At 45.2% G+C, this 20,842-nt stretch overlaps 1 protein-coding gene across 1 annotated transcript; it reads right to left on the reverse strand.

Moving 5' to 3' along the window:
• Positions 1-633: 633 nt before the first annotated feature.
• Positions 634-7,908, reverse strand: LOC134489775 (zinc finger protein 271-like). Its single transcript, XM_063292638.1, has 4 exons — positions 7,065-7,908; positions 6,618-6,758; positions 5,589-5,715; positions 634-2,946 (listed from the first exon to the last, which is right to left on the reverse strand). The coding sequence occupies exons 1-4, from the start codon at positions 7,461-7,463 to the stop codon at positions 1,079-1,081; spliced, it is 2,535 nt and encodes an 844-aa protein (XP_063148708.1). The 5' UTR covers positions 7,464-7,908; the 3' UTR covers positions 634-1,078.
• Between the last annotated feature and the right edge of the window lie 12,934 nt (positions 7,909-20,842).

A 20,842-nucleotide genomic window follows, 5' to 3' on the forward strand; every position in this document is an offset into this window, starting at 1 on the left:
ACGGATAGAAGCAACTTAGTTCTACCTGGAGATGCAGGATAAGAAAAAGAGGGAAATTCATCTACACTTTTACAAAAGATAGAGCACCAGAAAGTAGGGTGTTCCATAGGAAAGGGAAAAAAATCTGAAATATTTTCTTCAAAAATTAAATTAAGGGAGAACCCTCGCCAAATTTTTGAGGAGTTGGCTAATAGTGGGCTTTTGGAGAGGAGGAAGTGTGTTCCTGTCTTTATTGAGGGAGTTGGTTAAGATACTATTTGACAGTTTCACCACTACTATCATAGTGACATTTTTCTGACTTTAAACTGGATTCTACCACACTTATTCTGTACTGTGGGACAATCTGGGACAAGCCTTTCCTTTATTCTATGGGGCACCTCATCAAATGCTTCAACAGGGATATTATATCCCCCTTGGTTGACTTTTTTTACAAGGCTAAACGTTTCCACCAGCTTCAATCTGTATTCATGGGACTTAACTTGAGCTCTCTGATAAATCCTGCTGGCCTCCATAGAAGTCCCAGACTGAATCTGTTAAATTGGGAAAAATCTTCAAGGTTGGTCCAACAACGTGAGGAGTGACTCACAGCTCCTTGGTGAAGACGTGAGGGGGGGGAAAAAAAACCATGTCATAGATTTTCTCTCCTGAGTGGAACTTTTCTGGGATTTAAGATGACATGTCCCATTAAAAAGGTTTCCTCACTCCATTTCGTAATATATACTTTTTCCAGCATGGATCAGCCCTTTCTACATTCCACACATTTATGATCCATACAGCTCATCCAAATTCACGTATTTTTGTTTTCTTTCAAAAAAAGGGCCAGTCCTGATATTCAGAGTTTCTGCATACTCAAGGTATTTCTTCCAAAATAAGACCTCTTGTGGGAAATAAGTGTACTGCCCCTTTTGAATCTTCTTCCACACTTCAGGTGTTTTTATGGTTCTCCCGTATGGATTCCTTTAGGTCTGATAAGGCTACCCTTCCAACAGAACATTACTCCACGGTCCATATATTTCTATTGCTTTTCCCACGAGGGTCCCCTTTTGAGAAGACAACATTTGTGATGAAAGCTCCCAAGTTACGGTTTCTCTCTTGTGTGGATTCTTTCATGTTCCGAAAGGTGATTTGTCTGGCTGAAGCTTTTCCCACACTCTGTGCATTTGTATGGTCTCTCTCCCGTGTGAATTCTTTTATGCTTGATAAGGTTAGCATTCTGGGTGAAGCTCTTTCCACACTCCAGGCATTTGTATGGTTTTTCTCCTGTGTGGATCCTTTTATGGCAAATAAAGTTACTGTCCTTACGGAAGCTCTTTCCACACTCTGTACATTTATGTGGTTTTTCCCCCGTGTGGATTCTTACATGCATCACAAGGCTTGATCTACCACTGAACTTCTTTCCACACATTGGGCATGTATATGGTTTCTCCCCAGTGTGCGTTCTTTGATGTCTCGTAAGGCCATCCTTATAAGAAAATCTCTTTCCACACTCTGTGCATTTATATGGTTTCTCTCCCGTGTGCTTTCTTTTATGAGATGTAAGACGACTGCTTTTATTAAAACCCTTTCCACAGACCAGGCATTTATATGGTTTCTCCCCTGTGTGGATCCTTTTATGGCAAATAAAATCACTGCTGCAACTGAAACTCTTTCCACATTCCTTGCACTTATATGGTTTCTCCCCTGTGTGAGTTCTTTTATGTTGCAAAAGTTTATAGTTCTGATTGAAGCTTTTTCCACACTCTGTGCATTTGTATGGATTCTCTCCTGTGTGAATTCTTTTATGCTGCAAAAGGCTACCATTGTGACCAAAGCTTTTTCCACACTCTGTGCATTTATATGGTTTTTCTCCTGTGTGAATCCTTTTATGGCAAATAAATTGACTGCTCTGTTTGAAGCTCTTTCCACATTCCGGGCACGTATATGGTTTCTCACCTGTGTGAATTCTTTTATGTTGCAAAAGGTTACTTTTCTGACTGAAGTTCTTTCCACACTCCAGGCATTGATACGGTTTCTCTCCTGTGTGAAATCTTTTATGCGTCACAAGGTGACAGTTTCGCCTGAAGTTCTTTCCGCACTCCAGGCATTTGTATGGTTTTTCTCCTGTGTGGATCCTTTTATGGCAAATGAGGACACTGTTGTCACGGAAGCTCTTTCCACACTCTGTACAAATATATGGTTTCTCCTCCGTGTGGCTTCTTACATGCTTCACAAGGTTTGAACGTCCACTGAATTGCCTTCCACACTGCAGGCATGTATATGGTTTTTCCCCCGTGTGGGATCGCTGATGTCTCGTAAGGTGACCGCTCTGAATGAATCTTCTTCCACACACCAGGCATACATATGGTTTCTCCCCTGTGTGGATCCTTTCATGTATGATAAGGTTACCTCTCTGAGCAAATGTCTTCTCACACTGTAGACATTTATAGGGTTTCTCCCTTGGGGCATTTTTTGGGGGTAAAATAAGTAACTGTTTCTTACTGAATCCGTTACCACACTCATACGGTTCCTCCTCTTTACGGCAAATAAGATGACTGTTCAAAGTAAAATTTTCCCCACAATTTATAAACGTATATTGTGCCTCTTTGATGTACCATTGGTGATGTAAAGCAAGATAGGAGGTAGGATTGATACTCTGCCCATCCTCTTGATATTCATATTGTTCCCCTTCAGTCTGGGTTGTAGAGTATTTACTGAAAACAGATGTCTCTCTGTCTGTTTTGCCACATCCAAAATATTCTCCACTTCCTTCTTGTTGCTGCACTTGCTGGGTTGGGAGTTCAAGGACTTCATTGTGACCAGAAGGCGATTTCTTCTCTCCACTTGTTATGCAGCTTTTCTTAGTCTTTTGAAGTGCCCCTTGATTTCCAAGCATCCCTTCTTCAGCCTTGATCATCTGTAATAGTGCTATGCTGGGCTCCTTGTAGTTCTCATGTTCCTGCTCATAACCTGGTTTGAAGAAAGAAAAAGGAAAGAAAAGTAAAAACCAAGATTTTTGCTGGTTTCCTCTTTGTATGCCTAGAAGAAACCAAACTTTCATTTTATTATGGTTCTGCCTGAGACATGATGTTCTTTTGGACTATTCCCCACTTCAATTTCATGAGGAATTTCTGTTTTTTCCTTTTGCAAAAGCTCTTCTTTTTGGTTGCCCGAAGACTGAATCATCAGGAGCAAGGGGGCATCAAGAGCAAAATGGAAAAAGAAGAAACGACCTTAAGGAAGAAGGAGGGACTCTTGAGAAAGATGACGGAATTTGAAATACTTATACAGAATAAATATCATTTATTACGACATATTTACAAATTGCTACTTAAATATGGTATGGAGACAGGACGAAGAAAAAAACTATCATAAAATTGTGAAAATAAAATTTGAATTAAAGCCACCAATATCTTAGTTAGATATGATCCCAGAGAACATAATGAAAGGTATCATAACTTATTAAGACATATGTTGCCAATAGAAAATTTGGGGACTACAAGGGAAGAATAAGTATCCATGGAAAAACATGCAGAAGTCTAATCAAATTCAAGCAGGAGTGTGTCCAGTATATAAAATATATCATATAGCAAGGCAAGCTAAGACACTCAGAATATGGTTTTTGAAGAAAAACCTTTTTTAAAAAAAATAATAATAATTAAAAGGTTCCAAACAGAATTGAGTAATTCAAAGTAAAGTATAAAATTATTCAAGTAGCAATTAGTGGCAGTGGGAAAAAGAGGGGGCTACCAGAATGTCCTTTTAATATATATAGATTTTAAAATATTTGTTTTGCTTTTTAATTTCTTTTTCAAAATCCTTTAACTATGTATACATATCTATTTTTTCTTTCAGCCTTTTTTGCTTACATGTTTTACTTAATCAATAAAAAAGAGATGTTTTAAAAAAATTAAAATTCAATATTTTTTATTACATTTTTTTCAACAAGAAATACTATATTAGAAATGATCTCATTTGCATTTATGTTGTTGTAGTTAAATTAATGATTTAAATTTATTTATTTATTTGATTTATACAGCCACTCATCTCACATACGTGACTCTGGGCAGCTACAATAAAATATGTAAAATCAAATCAAATAGTTAAAATAAAAACAACCCAGAAGCTGAGCATCATAAAATAACCATCAACAAAACCAAGAGACAGCCGCTATCACATTTCCGGGGCCCAGGCCCAGCCAGAAAGCCAAGCATCAGGGCTAATCTAATCGCATGATGGAATGAAATTCCACAGGGTAAGCGCCACAGAAGAAAAGGCCTTCCTCCTTGTCCCTGATACCTGACACTCCTTAGCCAACAGGATCTGAGGTAGGCCCCTCATGCTGGACTTGGGACAGGTAGAAACAACTGGGGAGACAATCCTGCAGGTAGCCCAGTCGGAAGGCATGAAGGGCTTTAGAGAGAAAGATCAGCACCTTGAACTGCACCTGGAAGCATACTGGTAGCCAATACAGTTCATGGAGCAGAGGTGTCAGATCTGGCTCTAACTCGGGTTCAATCTCTTCTCCTGCTTCATCTCCTTTAGCTCCTCCATAAATCTGGAATCATAAATCTGGAATCCCTGGGAAAGGACAGGCCGCTCAGGGGAAATCTGATCAGAAACGCCAACCACTCTCATATTCCGGGTGGCCAACAGGGCCTCGGTCAGACCAAGCAACAGGCCCTCCAGAAGAACCCCAAGCTCCTTCTGGAACCCCTTTGGGTCCATCACTTGCCTGGGGCGGACCGATCTAAGAGGTCCAGCCTCCCTGCGGCGGGGGTAAGGCCAGAGAACTGAGGGGTTACCAGAGAATGGTCTGACCATGACAGGGAAGAAACTGAAATCTCTGCTGAAACCAGATCACCTTGCCGCTGCTCAGACAGAAAGGAGGTCAGGCATATGACCACTGTTATGCGTCAGGCCTTGGATGACCTGGGATGGGCCCATGGCTGTCGTGGTGGCGGCCATGAACTCCCCGGTTGCCTCTGACCCTGCACCCGGAGAAGGCAAGTTAGTCCTCCAAGACCATAAGCCTGGGGAACTCCACCGCCAATCTGGTCACGGAGTCAAGAAGCTCAGGCAGGGAGGTGGCTACGCAGCAGGGAGGCTTGTACAATAGCAACAACTGTTCCATTTCAGTAAGAAGCAACTATGTGCCTAAATTCAACTTTGTTGTGTAAGGTTTATCACACAGGAGTTGGCTTTTGGAGAGAAAAAAATGCCACTTGCTCTCAGCCCTACAGGGAGTTAACACATGATTCACCCAGAGCCAAAGGAGGGCCCTTTGACCAAACAGCCGGTAGGAGACCTGCCACTGGTTATTCGGCAAACCAGGAAACTGGGTGGTTGTAAGGAACAGAGGTCAGAGAGATACAGGGCAGCATCTTCCTCGCCTAAAGCTGTTCCGCTTATCTGCTCTTGAATCAGATTAGAGAATAAAAGCTCAGTGAGAAAGGATCCTGTGAAGCATCTAACAACTTACTTACTTGGTGTTAGAATAAAAACGAAACAAAAACAGACTTTCCTTCTTCTAGCTAGAAGATGCTTTCTCACCGCTAGGATAACAAAGACTTTCCACAATTAACTCAACCCAGAGCAAAGCAGGCCCTTACCCAGAGTGGCCACATTCCTGGAATTCTCCAGCATGACTTCCCCGTGTAAGGCTCTCTGGCTGGGATCCAGCAGCGCCCACTCCTCCTCCGTGAAATACACAGCCACCTCCTCAAAGGACACCGAGCCCTGAAAGTCAAAGGAAATGCTCCTCAACAGAAGCCCAAGAGAGTTCTCTCCCAGATTTCCAACTTCCTAAAAGTGAGTTTTGCAAGAGAGAAAATCCTCCTTTTCTGACATGACAATCTGCCGGGTTTTACAGCTGCCTCTCCAAAGATTCACTAAGGCTGGAAAACGTCCACAAGTACACAAAGATGGAATTGGAGCATCCATGTTGGAGTTTAACAATGCAGCCATCTTGGAATGCATTTCATGGTCCAAAATGGAGCCAAAGAGGAGCTCAGGGGAGGAGTGGCATCCTGTCCCACCTGCCTGGTTGGAATTTCTTCCTGGCACAATTCACCTTGGAGAAAAATTTGAAAGAACTAAGCAACTTTGTCTGATCTCCTTTTGTCTGAAAACTTTCATTTAAAAAAAACAAAACCTTTCCAGTGTTTTTTTTTCTTTTTTTTGCAAAACCTGCCATTTTGACATAGTATATCCATACCTGTCATATGATTGATGTCAGCCTTGCAAGGTAGTCCAGACAGGAAGAATGCCCAGATGAACTAATTCTACTTTACTGTAAGGTTACATTAAGAGATTCTTACAAGTCTGACGGTACATTTCTTCTCTGGGGCCTTTACAGTCCAACAAACTAGGGAGGGTCCCTTCTGGCATGTTTACCGTGGAAACATTCCTTCGGCAGGCTAAGCTGCCTCTTATCCGAACATTCCCCTGGCCTTGGCTCTTCCTCCTGTCTCCCAAGATCATTCCCACAAGCCATCACATGTTTGTTGCAGTTAAACAACCATCTTGAAAGCAGGACCAAGCTGCTGAGTCCTGATCTCACACTTCACCTCCTTAACAAGAGGTTGTTGTGTTGAATCTCACAACAAAACCAGACGCTGCTTCTGATGAAGCTTCCCTACCTGAGCTGTTGCTGCTCCATCACAAAGAGGAGTTGGATCCTCCTCAGAGGTCCTTCCCAAAAACTGCTCCAAAGAGGGACCAGGGAGACCTTCCCTGCCTTCAGGAGGTACTAAGATTACCTTCCTCAACGGATCCTGCATCTGAAATAACAGCCAGGATCAAGAAGAACAAAAGTTAAAACAAATGAACGTTGGAATGAGGGGATTTTTCTCTGCCTCCAAAGCTAGACCACCTTATATCCAAAGATGCAGGTGCAGATACCCTTGGGATTCCCCTTCCTCCTGTGGAATAATCTGGATGGGCAAACAGAACTCTGTGACTGAAAATGGAGGGAAACCAACATTTTTTCTATTATTAGAAACTGCACTTGAGGCAGGCAAGGTGGTTAATGAAACAAGGACGTTCCTCCTCACAGGATACTCCCGGGGTCCCATCCCCACACTTACCCGCTGCCGTCTCTCCTCCGCCTGGCTCAGCAGGAAGCCCTCGGCCAGGGCCACCGCCTGGGAACAGCTCTCTGCGCCGCACTCCCGCACCCAGCTCGCCATCTCCGCCGGCAGCACGGCCAGGAACTGCTCCAGGATCACCAGGTCCACCACCTGAGCTTTGGTGCTCCTTTCGGGCTTCAGCCACTCATGGCAAAGCTGCTGCAGGCGGCTGCAGACGCCCCGCGGCCCCTGGCACTCCCGGTAGCGGAAATGGTGGAAGCGCTGCGCCTCCAAGCTGAAGGGCTCCTCGGGGAGGGTCTCCCACCTGGCTCTTGGCCAGAGCGCCTCTCCCTCCTCGGGCTCAGTGGCAGGGGGGCCTTCTGCTGCTCCTCCCCCTCCAGACAGTGGCAAGTCCATCTCGTGGGCCTGTCAGGACAAGCTTCCCCCAGAACGTCTATTCAGCTCCTTTCCTTCTTGGCTGCATTTGGTGAACAGCCTCTCCAGAAATCTCACCAGGGTGCTGAGCCACTTCGCTGTGGACAAGCAGATACTCAACATGCAAAGGAATTGGCTTTCAGCTCCCCCTCTAAGTCCCGCTGGAAGAACAGGCTGAAGCAAAGGCTGAGCGATCCCACACCAACGGAAAGGCCTCTGAGATGCAACCCCTGATCAGTTCCCATGACAGGGCCGCTCACTCGCCACGCCGCCCAGGGCCACCAACCCAAATGCAAACCACCAAGCGGTACCTCGCCTTCCATACCTCCAGACTCCACACTCAGTGGACAGAGTCAATCTGTAATAGTACGTGGGAATGACCCTGGGAGACATGGAGAAGAGGCACAGCCAAGGGAAGGGACGGGTGGATGAAAGGCAGCTTAGCCCACAGCAGGAATCTGGGCCGGACAAGCGTCCCAGAAGGGATCCTCCCTGGTTTCCAGGCTGATATCAATCTTGCAAGTCTGAAAATACATTCCCCGCTCCCCTCCCCACCGCAGCCTTTACAGTCCAGGAAACCAGGGAGGGTCTCTCCTGGGACGCTTGAACTGCCCAAATTCCTGCTGCGGGCTAAGCGACTTCTTATCTCGCCGTTCCCATGGCTGCCGCACTTCCCGTCTCCCAAGGTCTTTCCCACATGCCATTACACAACCCAACCCAGGCCCCAGCACAGAAGCGCCCTTCCAACCGCCCCCCTCACCAGACGCGGCAGGCAGAGAGGCCGGGAGGGCCGGGAGAGGCCACCGCGGGAGGCTCCCTCCCGGGCAAGCGGGCGGGGAAGGCGCTTTCCAAGCTCCCCGGATCGCGGCCGGCGCCGAGGAGACCCAGCGGGGCTCTCCAGGCGGAGGGAGCGGAGCGGGACCGGCCGGGCGGCGCCTCGCCCTGCCCGCGCGGGGCTTTCCCCCCGTCCTGGGGACGCCCCCCCACCTCCTCCCCGGCTTTCCCGGGAAAGGGGGCCTCCCGGGCAGGCGGGGTCGCGCTCCTCCCGGTCTCGCTGTGGGAAGCGCAGCGGCAACTCACCCGCGGCTCTCGGCTCTCCGCTCCCGCCCCGCCCCTCTCCGCCTCCGGGGGCCTCGGACGGCGGGCGAGAGAGCGCTTCTTCCTAGAGAGGCAACACGCCGGCCGGCCCCCCTCCCCTCCTGCCCCCCTTCAAAAGCTTCCCTGCTGCCACCTCCCTCCGCTCCTTTCCTGCAGGAGGCAAAGCTTTCTCGCGCATGCTCCATCCCACTCTGAAGCTGCCGCTGTGCGGATTCGGCGGTGATTCGTGGGGCTTGCTCCAGAGAGCCCCGGGCGTTTTGATCCCTTCTTTCTGTCAAACATGCAGCGGAGAGGAAAAGCCCATTTAAGAATCATTTAAGCCGTTGCCTCCTTTTGCCCTTTGAGTGCTCCCTTGTTTCAAGTGTGAAAGTGAAAGTACTGGCGTAATAAAGCTGCAGAGAAGTTGAACAGTTGCTAAGGAGTCGTTTATTTAACAAAAATTTATTTAACCTTATTGTGTCTTTGATTTAGGTGAAAAAATTGTTCTGCTGCACTTAGTTCCAAACTCTTCTTGTAAAGTCAGCAAACCACCCCAAAAGAACAATGACATCAAAGTTAGATCAACACCTGGTGGGCGCACAGTAGAGGCAACAGAAGGAGGCTTTTTGGCAGGCACAGGATAGAAAACTGGCTGTAAAAACTGCACTGGGAAGTTTGCGCAGCAGCTCTAGTTTCAAGACCAGGGCCAAGATGATGGACTCTGGCTGAGGAAAAGCAAGAGAACAGGCAAGGCATTCCCAGCATCCCAGAGTCTGATGTCTGAGTTTCTGTTTATTATATCCTGACCAAAATCTTTCCTGCTTCATCCTGCCTCACTCTCACAGAAGTTGTCTTCTAAAGTGACCCTCAAGAAATCATGGAGAGCAGGTATAACACCAGAAGTTTGGAGAAGGGCAAAAGTGGTTCTCATCTTCAAAAAGGGGGGAAAAGAGGACTTGCGTAAAGAGATCCTCGATTCCTTGGACCTTACCTTTTCCAGCCTGTCCTGGAAGTAGGAGGAAGAAGGAGTATTAGGTATGTTCGCCGCCTTGAGTTATTTATCAAAATAATCACTTTCTCTCAGCCCAACTCGGTGCAATATAAACTAGCCGCCTCGTGGTGCACCCCGGGCAACGTGGCTTGTCACGGCTAAATAGTCTACACATCTGGCTGCTGGACCTCAGAAGGATTTCCCAGCAAGAAAAAAAAAGCAGCATGAACACCAAACTGCTATGCCATACGATTAATAATAATAATAATAATAAAGGCGGGGGGGGGGAATTCTTGTTGTTTATTCGTTTAGTCGCTTCCGACTCTTCGTGACTTCATGGACCAGCCCACGCCAGAGCTTCCTGTCGGTCGTCAACACCCCCAGCTCCCCCAGGGACGAGTCCGTCACCTCTAGAATATCATCCATCCATCTTGCCCTTGGTCGGCCCCTCTTCCTTTTGCCTTCCACTCTCCCTAGCATCAGCATCTTCTCCAGGGTGTCCTGTCTTCTCATTATGTGGCCAAAGTATTTCAGTTTTGCCTTTAATCTCATTCCCTCAAGTGAGCAGTCTGGCTTTATTTCCTGGAGGATGGACTGGTTGGATCTTCTTGCAGTCCAAGGCACTCTCAGAATTTTCCTCCAACACCACAGTTCAAAAGCATCGATCTTCCTTCGCTCAGCCTTCCTTATGGTCCAGCTCTCGCAGCCATATGTTACTACGGGGAACACCATTGCTTTAACTATGCGGGCCTTTGTTGTCAGTGTGATGTCTCTGCTCTTAACTATTTTATCGAGATTTGTCATTGCTCTTCTTCCAAGGATTAAGCGTCTACTGATTTCCTGACTGCAGTCAGCATCTGCAGTAATCTTCGCACCTAGGAATACAAAGTCTTTCACTGCTTCTACATTTTCTCCCTCTATTTGCCAGTTATCAATCAAGCTGGTTGCCATAATCTTGGTTTTTTTGAGGTTTAGCTGCAAGCCAGCTTTTGCACTTTCTTCTTTCACCTTCATCATAAGGCTCCTCAGTTCCTCTTCACTTTCAGCCATCAAAGTGGTATCATCTGCATATCTGAGATTGTTAATGTTTCTTCCAGCGATTTTAACTCCAGCCTTGGATTCCTCAAGGCCAGCTTGTCGCATGATGTGTTCTGCATACAAGTTGAATAGGTAGGGTGAGAGTATACAGCCCTGCCGTACTCCTTTCCCAATCTTAAACCAGTCTGTTGTTCCGTGGTCTGTTCTTACTGTTGCTACTTGGTCGTTATACAGATTCTTCAGGAGGCATACAAGATGACTTGGTATCCCCATACCACTAAGAACTTGCCACAATTTGTTATGGTCCACACAGTCAAAGGCTTTAGAATAGTCAATAAAACAGAAATAGATGTTTTTCTGAAACTCCCTGGCTTTTTCCATTATCCAGCGGATATTGGCAATTTGGTCTCTAGTTCCTCTGCCTTTTCTAAACCCAGCTTGTACGTCTGGCAATTCTCGCTCCATGAACTGCTGAAGTCTACCTTGCAGGATCTTGAGCATTACCTTACTGGCATGTGAAATGAGTGCCACTGTTCGATAGTTTGAACATTCTTTAGTGTTTCCCTTTTTTGGTATGGGGATATAAGTTGATTTTTTCCAGTCTGATGGCCATTCTTGTGTTTTCCAAATTTGCTGGCATATAGCATGCATTACCTTGACAGCATCATCTTGCAAGATTTTGAACAGTTCAGCTGGGATGCCGTCGTCTCCTGTTGCCTTGTTATTAGCAATGCTTCTTAAGGCCCATTCAACTTCAGGATGTCTGGCTCTAGCTCACCGACCACACTGTCAAAGCTATCCCCGATATTGTTATCCTTCCTATACAGGTCTTCTGTATATTCTTGCCACCTTTTCTTGATCTCTTCTTCTTCTGTTAGGTCCTTTCCATCTTTGTTTTTGATCATACCCATTTTGGCCTGGAATTTACGTCCAATGTTTCTAATTTTCTGGAAGAGGTCTCTTGTCCTTCCTATTCTATTGTCTTCTTCCACTTCCGCGCATTGCTTGTTTAAAAATAATTCCTTATCTCTTCTGGCTAACCTCTGGAATTTTGCATTTAATTGGGCATATCTCCCCCTATCACTGTTGCCTTTCGCTTTCCTTCTTTCTTGGGCTACTTCTAGTGTCTCAGCAGACAGCCATTTTGCCTTCTTGGTTTTCTCTTTCTTTGGGATGTATTTTGTTGCCGCCTCCTGAACAATGCTGCCAACTTCTGTCCAGAGTTCTTCCGGGACCCTATCTACTAAGTCCAGTCCCTTAAATCTATTCTTCACCTCCACTGCATATTCCTTAGGAATATTAGTGAGCTCATATCTAGCTGATCTGTGGGTCTTCCCTAATCTCTTTAGTCTGATCCTAAATTGTGCAAGAAGAAGTTCGTGATCTGAACTACAGTCAGCTCCAGGCCTTGTTTTTACCGACTGTATAGATGTCCGCCACCTTTGGCTGCAAAGGATGTAATCAATCTGATTTCGGTGTTGTCCATCTGGTGAAGTCCATGTATAAAGCCGTCTCTTAGGTTGTTGGAAGAGAGTGTTTGTTATGCAGAGTGAATTGTCTTGGCAAAATTCTATCAGCCTGTGTCCTGCTTCGTTTTGTTCTCCCAGGCCATACTTACCTGTAATTCGAGGTGTCATTTGACTGCCCACCTTAGCATTCCAGTCTCCTGTGATGAAAATAACATCTCTTTTAGGTGTGTTGTCCAGTAGGTGCTGCAGATCCTCATAGAACTGCTCTACTTCAGCTTCTTCAGCATTTGTGGTTGGGGCGTATATTTGGATCACTGTGATGTTAGATGGCTTGCCCTGAATTCGAATTGAGATCATTCTGTCATTTTTTGGATTGTATCCAAGCACTGCTTTACCCACTTGACTATTAATTATGAAGGCTACTCCATTTCTTCTGTGGTCCTCTTGTCCGCAGTAGTAGATCTGGTGGTCATTTGATGTGAAGTGGCCCATTCCAGTCCATTTCAGTTCACTGACGCCCAGAATGTCTATCTTTAATCTTGACATCTCACCAATAACCACATCCAATTTGCCCTGGCTCATAGATCTTACATTCCAGGTTCCGATGGTGTGTTGATCCTTAGAACATCGGATTCGCCATTCACCACCAGCACCGTCGGCCGCTAGCCGTCCTTTCGGCTTTGAGCTAGCTGCGTCATCACGTCTGGGGCTAGTTGAGCTCATCCTCTGTTCCTCCCCAGTAGCATTTTGACCATCTTCCGACCTGGGGGTCTCATCTTCCGATGGTATACCGACATATCTCTGGTTGTACTGATCCATTTAGTTTTCACGGCAAGAATACTGAGGTGAGTTGCCATTACCTTCCCCAGGGATCGCATTTAGTCTGACCTCTCTGTCATGACCTTCCCGTCTTGGGTGGCCCTTCACGGTTTAGCTCATGGCATCATTGAGGTGCTCAAGCTCCAGCACCACGACAAGGTAACGATCCTTTGCTGAAGGGGGGGGGAATTAAATAAATAAATAAATTTCCATCAGAATGTAAGAATAGCTCCTGGCTGGGACAACGGCCCATTCCTTCCCTTGCACTTTGTTCCTCACAATGGCCATGCAGGTGCCTCTGGGAAGGAGCTCTGAAGCTAGAGACAGCCATCCTCTCCATCCCCTCTACACTCACCGGACATCCTTCCAGCCACCTCTTGGTTTCTTCAGGGAGGATCATCAGTAGCTGCTCCACATGAGCCCTGGAGCCTGGGCTCACACATTCTGCTAAGCCACAGTTAGCATCAACCATGGTTAGCATGACTCCATGTCTTCTTGAATAATTGCTACAGAACTATACAGAAGATGCTAGCACCTAAAACCAAGAAGGCTTGACATTAATATGTGGGTTTGACAGTGCTGCTGTCAGCTTTTTGCAATAAAAAAACGATTGGTGATAAAAAGTCCAATGCTTCCCACTTGAGTCTGTCATCATCCCCCAGCTTGACCAATGACAATATGACCGGGTCATTTCTGCTGTGAACCCAGACAGAACAGTTGATTAAGTAGACCTGCCTTAGCATTTTGTGCAAAGGCAATCGTTTGTGAACTCTCTGGAGAAGGAGTATCCTTCTGCTCTGCCCTATAGACATCAGGCCTGCTATTGACCACCAGGATCTTTGGAGATGATCATGGTGGCTCAGCAGCCTGTTCTGCCTTCTTCCACAATATCCTAGTTTCCACGTGTGCAGTGTTTCCATGGCTTCCTTTGCCCCTTGAGAATGGAATAGAATTGTTTTAATTCTTACATTAAAAGTTTCTTAAAATATCAGACTGTACTCCATTGTCTAAATGTTAATTGGACGCTAATTCATCAGTGGCATCAACAGCGTGAAACATTTTGATAAATGTAGGCTGAATTCAACTGAATAGTTTGTTTGTTTTTTAACTATGGCTAATGGTATATATGACAATTACCCTAAACTACAGCTTACAAACTAAAATATGAATTGTTTCATTCTAGCTTGCCAAATTGTGGGAATTTAGTTTTAGTATCTGTCAGAGACCCAAACGATGTTTGCTAAAGCCCATGACTAGGTTAATAAAGTGAAACTATGCTTGCCTGAGATTCTGCTAAAACAATGTTGTTTATTCGTTTAGTCGCTTCCAACTCTTCGTGACTTCATGGACCAGCCCACGCCAGAGCTTCCTGTCGGTCGTCAACACCCCAGCTCCCCCAGGGACGAATCCATCACCTCTAGAATATCATCTATCCATCTTGCCCTTGGTCGGCCCCTCTTCCTTTTGCCTTCCACTCTCCCTAGCATCAGCATCTTCTCCAGGGTGTCCTGTCTTCTCATTATGTGGCCAAAGTAGTTCAGTTTTGCCTTTAATATCATTCCCTCAAGTGAGCAGTCTGGCTTTATTTCCTGCAGTATGGACTGGTTTGATCTTCTTGCAGTCCAAGGCACTCTCAGAATTTTCCTCCAACACCACAGTTCAAAAGCATCCATCTTCCTTCTCTCAGCCTTCCTTATGGTCCAGCTCTCGCAGCCATATGTTACTACGGGGAACACCATTGCTTTAACTATGCGGACCTTTGTTGTCAGTGATGTCTCTGCTCTTAACTATTTTATCGAGATTTGTCATTGCTCTTCTCCCAAGGATTAAGCGTCTTCTGATTTCCTGACTGCAGTCAGCATCTGCAGTAATCTTCGCACCTAGAAATACAAAGTCTTTCACTGCCTCTACGTTTTCTCCCTCTATTTGCCAGTGATCAATCAAGCTGGTTGCCATAATCTTGGTTTTTTTGAGGTTTAGCTGCAAGCCAGCTTTTGCACTTTCTTCTTTCACCTTCATCATAAGGCTCCTCAGTTCCTCTTTGCTTTCAGCCATCAAAGTGGTATCATCTGCATATCTGGGATTGTTGATGTTTCTTCCAGCGATTTTAACTCCAGCCTTGGATTCCTCAAGCCCAGCATGTCGCATGATGTGTTCTGCGTACAAGTTGAATAGGTAGGGTGAGAGTATACAGCCCTGCCGTACTCCTTTCCCAATCTTAAACCAGTCCGTTGTTCCGTGGTCTGTTCTTACTGTTGCTACTTGGTCGTTATACAGATTCTTCAGGAGGCAGACAGGATGACTTGGTATCCCCATACCGCTAAGAACTTGCCACGGTTTGTTATGGTCCACACAGTCAAAGGCTTTAGAATAGTCAATAAAACAGAAATAGATGTTTTTCTGAAACTCCCTGGCTTTTTCCATTATCCAGCGGATATTGGCAATTTGGTCCCTAGTTCCTCTGCCTTTTCTAAACCCAGCTTGTACATCTGGCAATTCTTGCTCCATGAATTGCTGAAGTCTACCTTGCAGGATCTTGAGCCTTCCCTTACTGGCATGTGAAATGAGTGCCACTGTTCAATAGTTTGAACATTCTTTAGTGTTTCCCTTTTTTGGTATGGGGATATAAGTTGATTTTTTCCAATCTGATGGCCATTCTTGTGTTTTCCAAATTTGCTGGCATATAGCATGCATTACCTTGACAGCATCATCTTGCAAGATTTTGAACAGTTCAGCTGGGATGCGGTCGTCTCCTGCTGCCTTGTTATTAGCAATGCTTCTTAAGGCCCACTCAACCTCACTCTTCAGGATGTCTGGCTCTAACTCACTGACCACACCCTCAAAGCTATCCCCGATATTGTTATCCTTCCTATACAGGTCTTCTGTATATTCTTGCCACCTTTTCTTGATCTCTTCTTCTTCTGTTAGGTCCTTTCCATCTTTGTTTTTGATCATACCCATTTTGGCCTGGAATTTACGTCCAATGTTTCTAATTTTCTGGAAGAGGTCTCTTGTCCTTCCTATTCTATTGTCTTCTTCCACTTCCGCGCATTGCTTGTTTAAAAATAATTCCTTATCTCTTCTGGCTAACCTCTGGAATTTTGCATTTAATTGGGCATATCTCCCCCTATCACTGTTGCCTTTTGCTTTCCTTCTTTCTTGGGCTACTTCTAGTGTCTCAGCAGACAGCCATTTTGCCTTCTTGGTTTTCTCTTTCTTTGGGATGTATTTTGTTGCCGCCTCCTGAACAATGTTGCGAACGTCTGTCCATAGTTCTTCCAGGACCCTATCTACTAAGTCCAGTCCCTTAAATCTATACTTCACCTCCACTGCATATTCCTTAGGAATATTAGTGAGCTCATATCTAGCTGATCTGTGGGTCTTCCCTAATCTCCTGAGTCTGATCCTAAATTGTGCAAGAAGAAGTTCGTGATCTGAACTACAGTCAGCTCCAGGTCTTGTTTTTACCAACTGTATAGATGTCCGCCACCTTTGGCTGCAAAGGATGTAGTCAATCTGATTTTGGTGTTGTCCATCTGGTGAAGTCCATGTATAAAGCCGTCTCTTAGGTTGTTGGAAGAGAGTGTTTGTTATGCAGAGTGAGTTGTCTTGGCAAAATTCTATCAGCCTATGTCCTGCTTCGTTTTGTTCTCCCAAGTCATGCTTACCTGTAATTCCAGGTGTCATCTGACTGCCCACCTTAGCATTCCAGTCTCCTGTGATGAAAATGACATCTCTTTTAGGCGTGTTGTCCAGTAGGTGCTGCAGATCCTCATAGAACTGCTCTACTTCAGCTTCTTCAGCATCTGTGGTTGGGGCATATATTTGGATCACTGTGATGTTAGATGGCTTGCCCTGAATTCGAATTGAGATCATTCTGTCATTTTTTGGATTGTATCCAAGCACTGCTTTAGCCACTTGGCTATTGATTATGAAGGCTACTCCATTTCTTCTGTGGTCCTCTTGTCCGCAGTAGTAGATCTGGTGGTCATTTGATGTGAAGTGGCCCATTTCAGTCCATTTCAGTTCTATCTTGAATCTTGACATCTCACCAATAAGCACATCCAATTTGCCCTGGCTCATAGATCTTACATTCCAGGTTCCAATGGTGTGCTGATCCTTAGAACATCGGATTCACCGTTCACCACCAGCACCGTCGGCCACTAGCCGTCCTTTCGGCTTTGAGCTAGTTGCGTCATCACGTCTGGGGCTAGTTGAGCTCATCCTCTGTTCCTCCCCAGTAGCATTTTGACCATCTTCCGACCTGGGGGTCTCATCTTCCGATGGTATACCGACATATCTCTGGTTGTACTGATCCATTTAGTTTTCACGGCAAGAATACTGGGGTGGGTTGCCATTACCTTCCCCAGGGATCGCATTTAGTCTGACCTCTCTGTCATGACCTTCCCGTCTTGGGTGGCCCTTCACGGTTTAGCTCATGGCATCATTGAGGTGCTCAAGCTCCAGCACCACAACAAGGTAACGATCCTTTGCTGAAGGCTAAAACAATAGAATGAGGGAAATTCAGTGTTTACGGCAGAGCCAAACTGTCCTTTATCTAAGTTGAGAAGAGACAATGGGATTCCCTCCATGAATTATAGGTGGATCTGTCTGCTTACAGCATCATAGTTCACCATGAATGAAGGGCATGGTTAATGATACTTTATATACAAATCTGGGGAGAGCAGGTTCTGGTACTCTTTCAAAGCTAGGTTTTTGGACCATCTTGCATAATGTCCAGCACCAAGTTTACTCTTCATTCACCTTTGTAGAAGGCAAAATGTACTCTGTAGCTTCAGTCTTTTTTGATGGAACTTAATTTTAGTCCTGATAACCCTTGTTGGCCTCCAGCACAACAGGTCCAGGTTGAAAATTCCTTAAGTTTGGGGGGGAATACTTGAAGTTATTCATTCATTCATTTGTTCATTCATTCGAATTTATTCGCCACCCAACTCCAATAGACTGGTTAGGTCTAACCAATGTGGGGGAGGATTCATACCTCCTTGGTGAAAAAGACAAATTAAAAATTGATTTCAGATGTTTTTCTCTTTGTCAAATCTACTGAGCAACTGATAGATGGATCGGTTTTTGCTTTTACGCTGAACATACCTGAATAGGCCGTTTCTGCTGAATGTTCCTTGCCAATGTCAGATCATTTTCAGCCTGAGCATTCCTGACACCATCTCTGTCACTCCAGACTATCTGAATTTGAATAATCCTCTTGGAGCAATTTCCATCTTTTCTCTTCTTTCATATGCTTTTTTTAAATGGTTTAATAAATTTTCTTTCCCGTTCTCTTTTCTTTTCACACAGGAATCTTTTCTGACTGTGCCTTTAGGTCACCTTATGCCTCAAGAAATGACAGCATCTTGCTGTCCCAGATTGATCTCCAATGCTAAACAAAGCCAGCCCTTTATCATCCTGGAATGGGGGACCATTTGGGAATGTGAGAGGTGCAGGGCAGAAGACTAAAAGCATTCCTAAGGAAGGAACACCAAACTGATTCTAAAATATAATACCCCCAAGAAAACCTGCATGGAGGCAATTTTCAGAAGTCAAGCTCAACTCAAAGATATTAACCTTTATTTTTTAACCAACCTTATCCATCTGCTTTTTTTTCTATTTGCATCAGCCACTGAATCCTCCAACCTTCCCTTTCTCCCTCCCAAACTGTAGTTCTTTATGTCCCTGACCCCCACCCCAATAATATTTGTAGTGATTGGCAATACAGACAAATTCAGACTGCAGTCATTTCACTTTGCTTCTTCTCTTTCCTTCCACCTTTCCCACATTATGGATTTTTCCAAAGAGCTAGGTCTTCACATAATGTGTCCAAAACATTGAGCCGGGCCATTTGTGCCTCAAGTGAGAACTCTGGATTGATTTGTTCAATGATCCATTTGCCTGTTTTCTTGGCTGTTGATGGTACTCTCTGGAGTCTTCTCCAAAACCAAATGTCAAAAGCATCAATACTGTTCCTGTTCTGCTTCTTCAAAGTCTAGCAAAAACCAAAAGGAATTAACCTAAATTAGTTTGCGTCCATATGTAAGAAGGAATGTGTAGATTGGTGATAGTTGCATGTTCCTCTACAATGAATGATAATAATGAAAGAACTAGGAATTAGTTTGGGGAAAAACTGCATTAATCTGCTCACACATATATGTGCCAGAAGAATGGATCTGAAAAAGGATTGTTTTGACTCATCTAGAATGAGGACTGATACTTAGCGAAAGATACAAAAGTGATGGAAGTTTATTTATCTTAGACTATTTTGAGGGAGTGTCAAGAATGGCTCTTGGGATTGGGCATGGAAGGAAAAACAAAAGAAAAGAAGCTAGAGTGAAAGTAGTATGACCACAAGAAGGGGAAGTATGACTCATGTATGAGAAACCATTACAAGATAGATTACTCTCCCAACAAAATGAATGGAAAGTAGAGGTGAAGAAAGAGGATGTGGAAGGTGTTTCTTCAGAAGAAATGGAAGGATTATGTTATGGTGCCAGAGAAAAGTGAGAAGCTATAGTAATGGGAAGTATAAAAAGATATGCTTGGTGGAACAAAGATTTGAACAAGGCTGCAGATGAGGGGAAAAGCACATTTAAGAGACTGCTGCAAAAAGAGGGGCAAAAGGTTGCATATAACATCTGTAGAGAGAAAAGGAAATTTGCAGACTGTAGCCAAAAACAGAAGGAACCATTATGATTCAAGGAGCCAGAGAAAATGCCGTAATTCCCAGCTGGTATAGAGTTCTGGACTGTGGTCCTAATCTAGCTAAGTAGGTGCTTCAACAACCCTGCGGTGATGAGATCGCCCTGAAGTGATTTTTGACCTTGATGCTGTTGAGCCAGAGCTGCCAGTAGCTGCATATACACCATGGACTATGTATCTTGTATGGTAGCCGACTCACTTTTGCTGAAGGGGCATAAACAGAGGCTTGATGCCCACCTGCCAGAGATGCTGTAGTGGTGGATTCTTGCACTGAGCAAGGTTTGGATTAGATGATATGCAAAATACCTTCCAACCCCTCCATTTTATTATTCAATAAAATGAATGATCTTTATTATTTAATCCACGTATGCCACCTCCATTGCAGAAGCCACTCTAGCTGTAATGGTATGTGGGAATGACCTTGGGAGAAAGGTGGAAGAGCCGCATACTAGACAACCGTCAGACAAGCAGCAGCTGAGCCCACGGAAGGAACGTGGGCGTGGCAAGGGACCTTCCCTGGTTTCTTTGACTGCGGGTCTCTTTCCAAAGGCTCTGAGAAGATAGCATAAGTTTACGAAGGCAGCATTCCAAAGGGGGCCACATGGAGGACACGTTCACCGGAGAGGCTGGGCCCGAAAAGGAGTCAGCAAAGGCAGCCAGGCATTTCTGCTCTGCCCGCAGTGGCTGGGCGAAAAAGGCGAAAGGTCAGTGCAGGGAACTGGGAGAGGAGGCAGCTGGGCGAACGAATGTGGGCGGCTTTGGAGGCTGGAGCTTGCTATGATGGCTTTGCATGGCGTGCGGCTGGGTGGCTTGGCGTGGTGCAGCGCACCTGGGCTGGGGCAGTTGCAGTTTTGTTCTGTGGCGTCTGCTTGCTGCCCCGCAAGGCAGGATGCAGGGCTTCCAAAAGGCCAGAGATGGAGGGGGAGATAGGTGGATGGGAAGAGTTGAAGCACCCCTGCAGTTTTAAGTGCGTGTGGGCTGCCAAGCACCTGAATTTTGATCATGTGGCTGCAAGGGTGCTGCAACAGTCATAATTTTGGGCACAAGTCGTAAGTCCATTTTTTCAGTGCTGTCGTAATTTTGAACAGTCACTAAACGAATGGTTGTTAAGTGAAGACTACCTGTATGCATAATTCTCCAGATGAACATATAACTCGCTCCAAGTTTGTCTTTAATGTATTCAGAAGTCTGAGTACCCAGTTTTGCATCCAAAACCCCCTCACCTCAAATGAATATGTACAGATTAATCACTGCTAGCA

Source organism: Candoia aspera, chromosome 2 (genome assembly GCF_035149785.1).
Source record: "Candoia aspera isolate rCanAsp1 chromosome 2, rCanAsp1.hap2, whole genome shotgun sequence".
Taxonomy (NCBI): Eukaryota; Metazoa; Chordata; class Lepidosauria; order Squamata; family Boidae; genus Candoia; species Candoia aspera.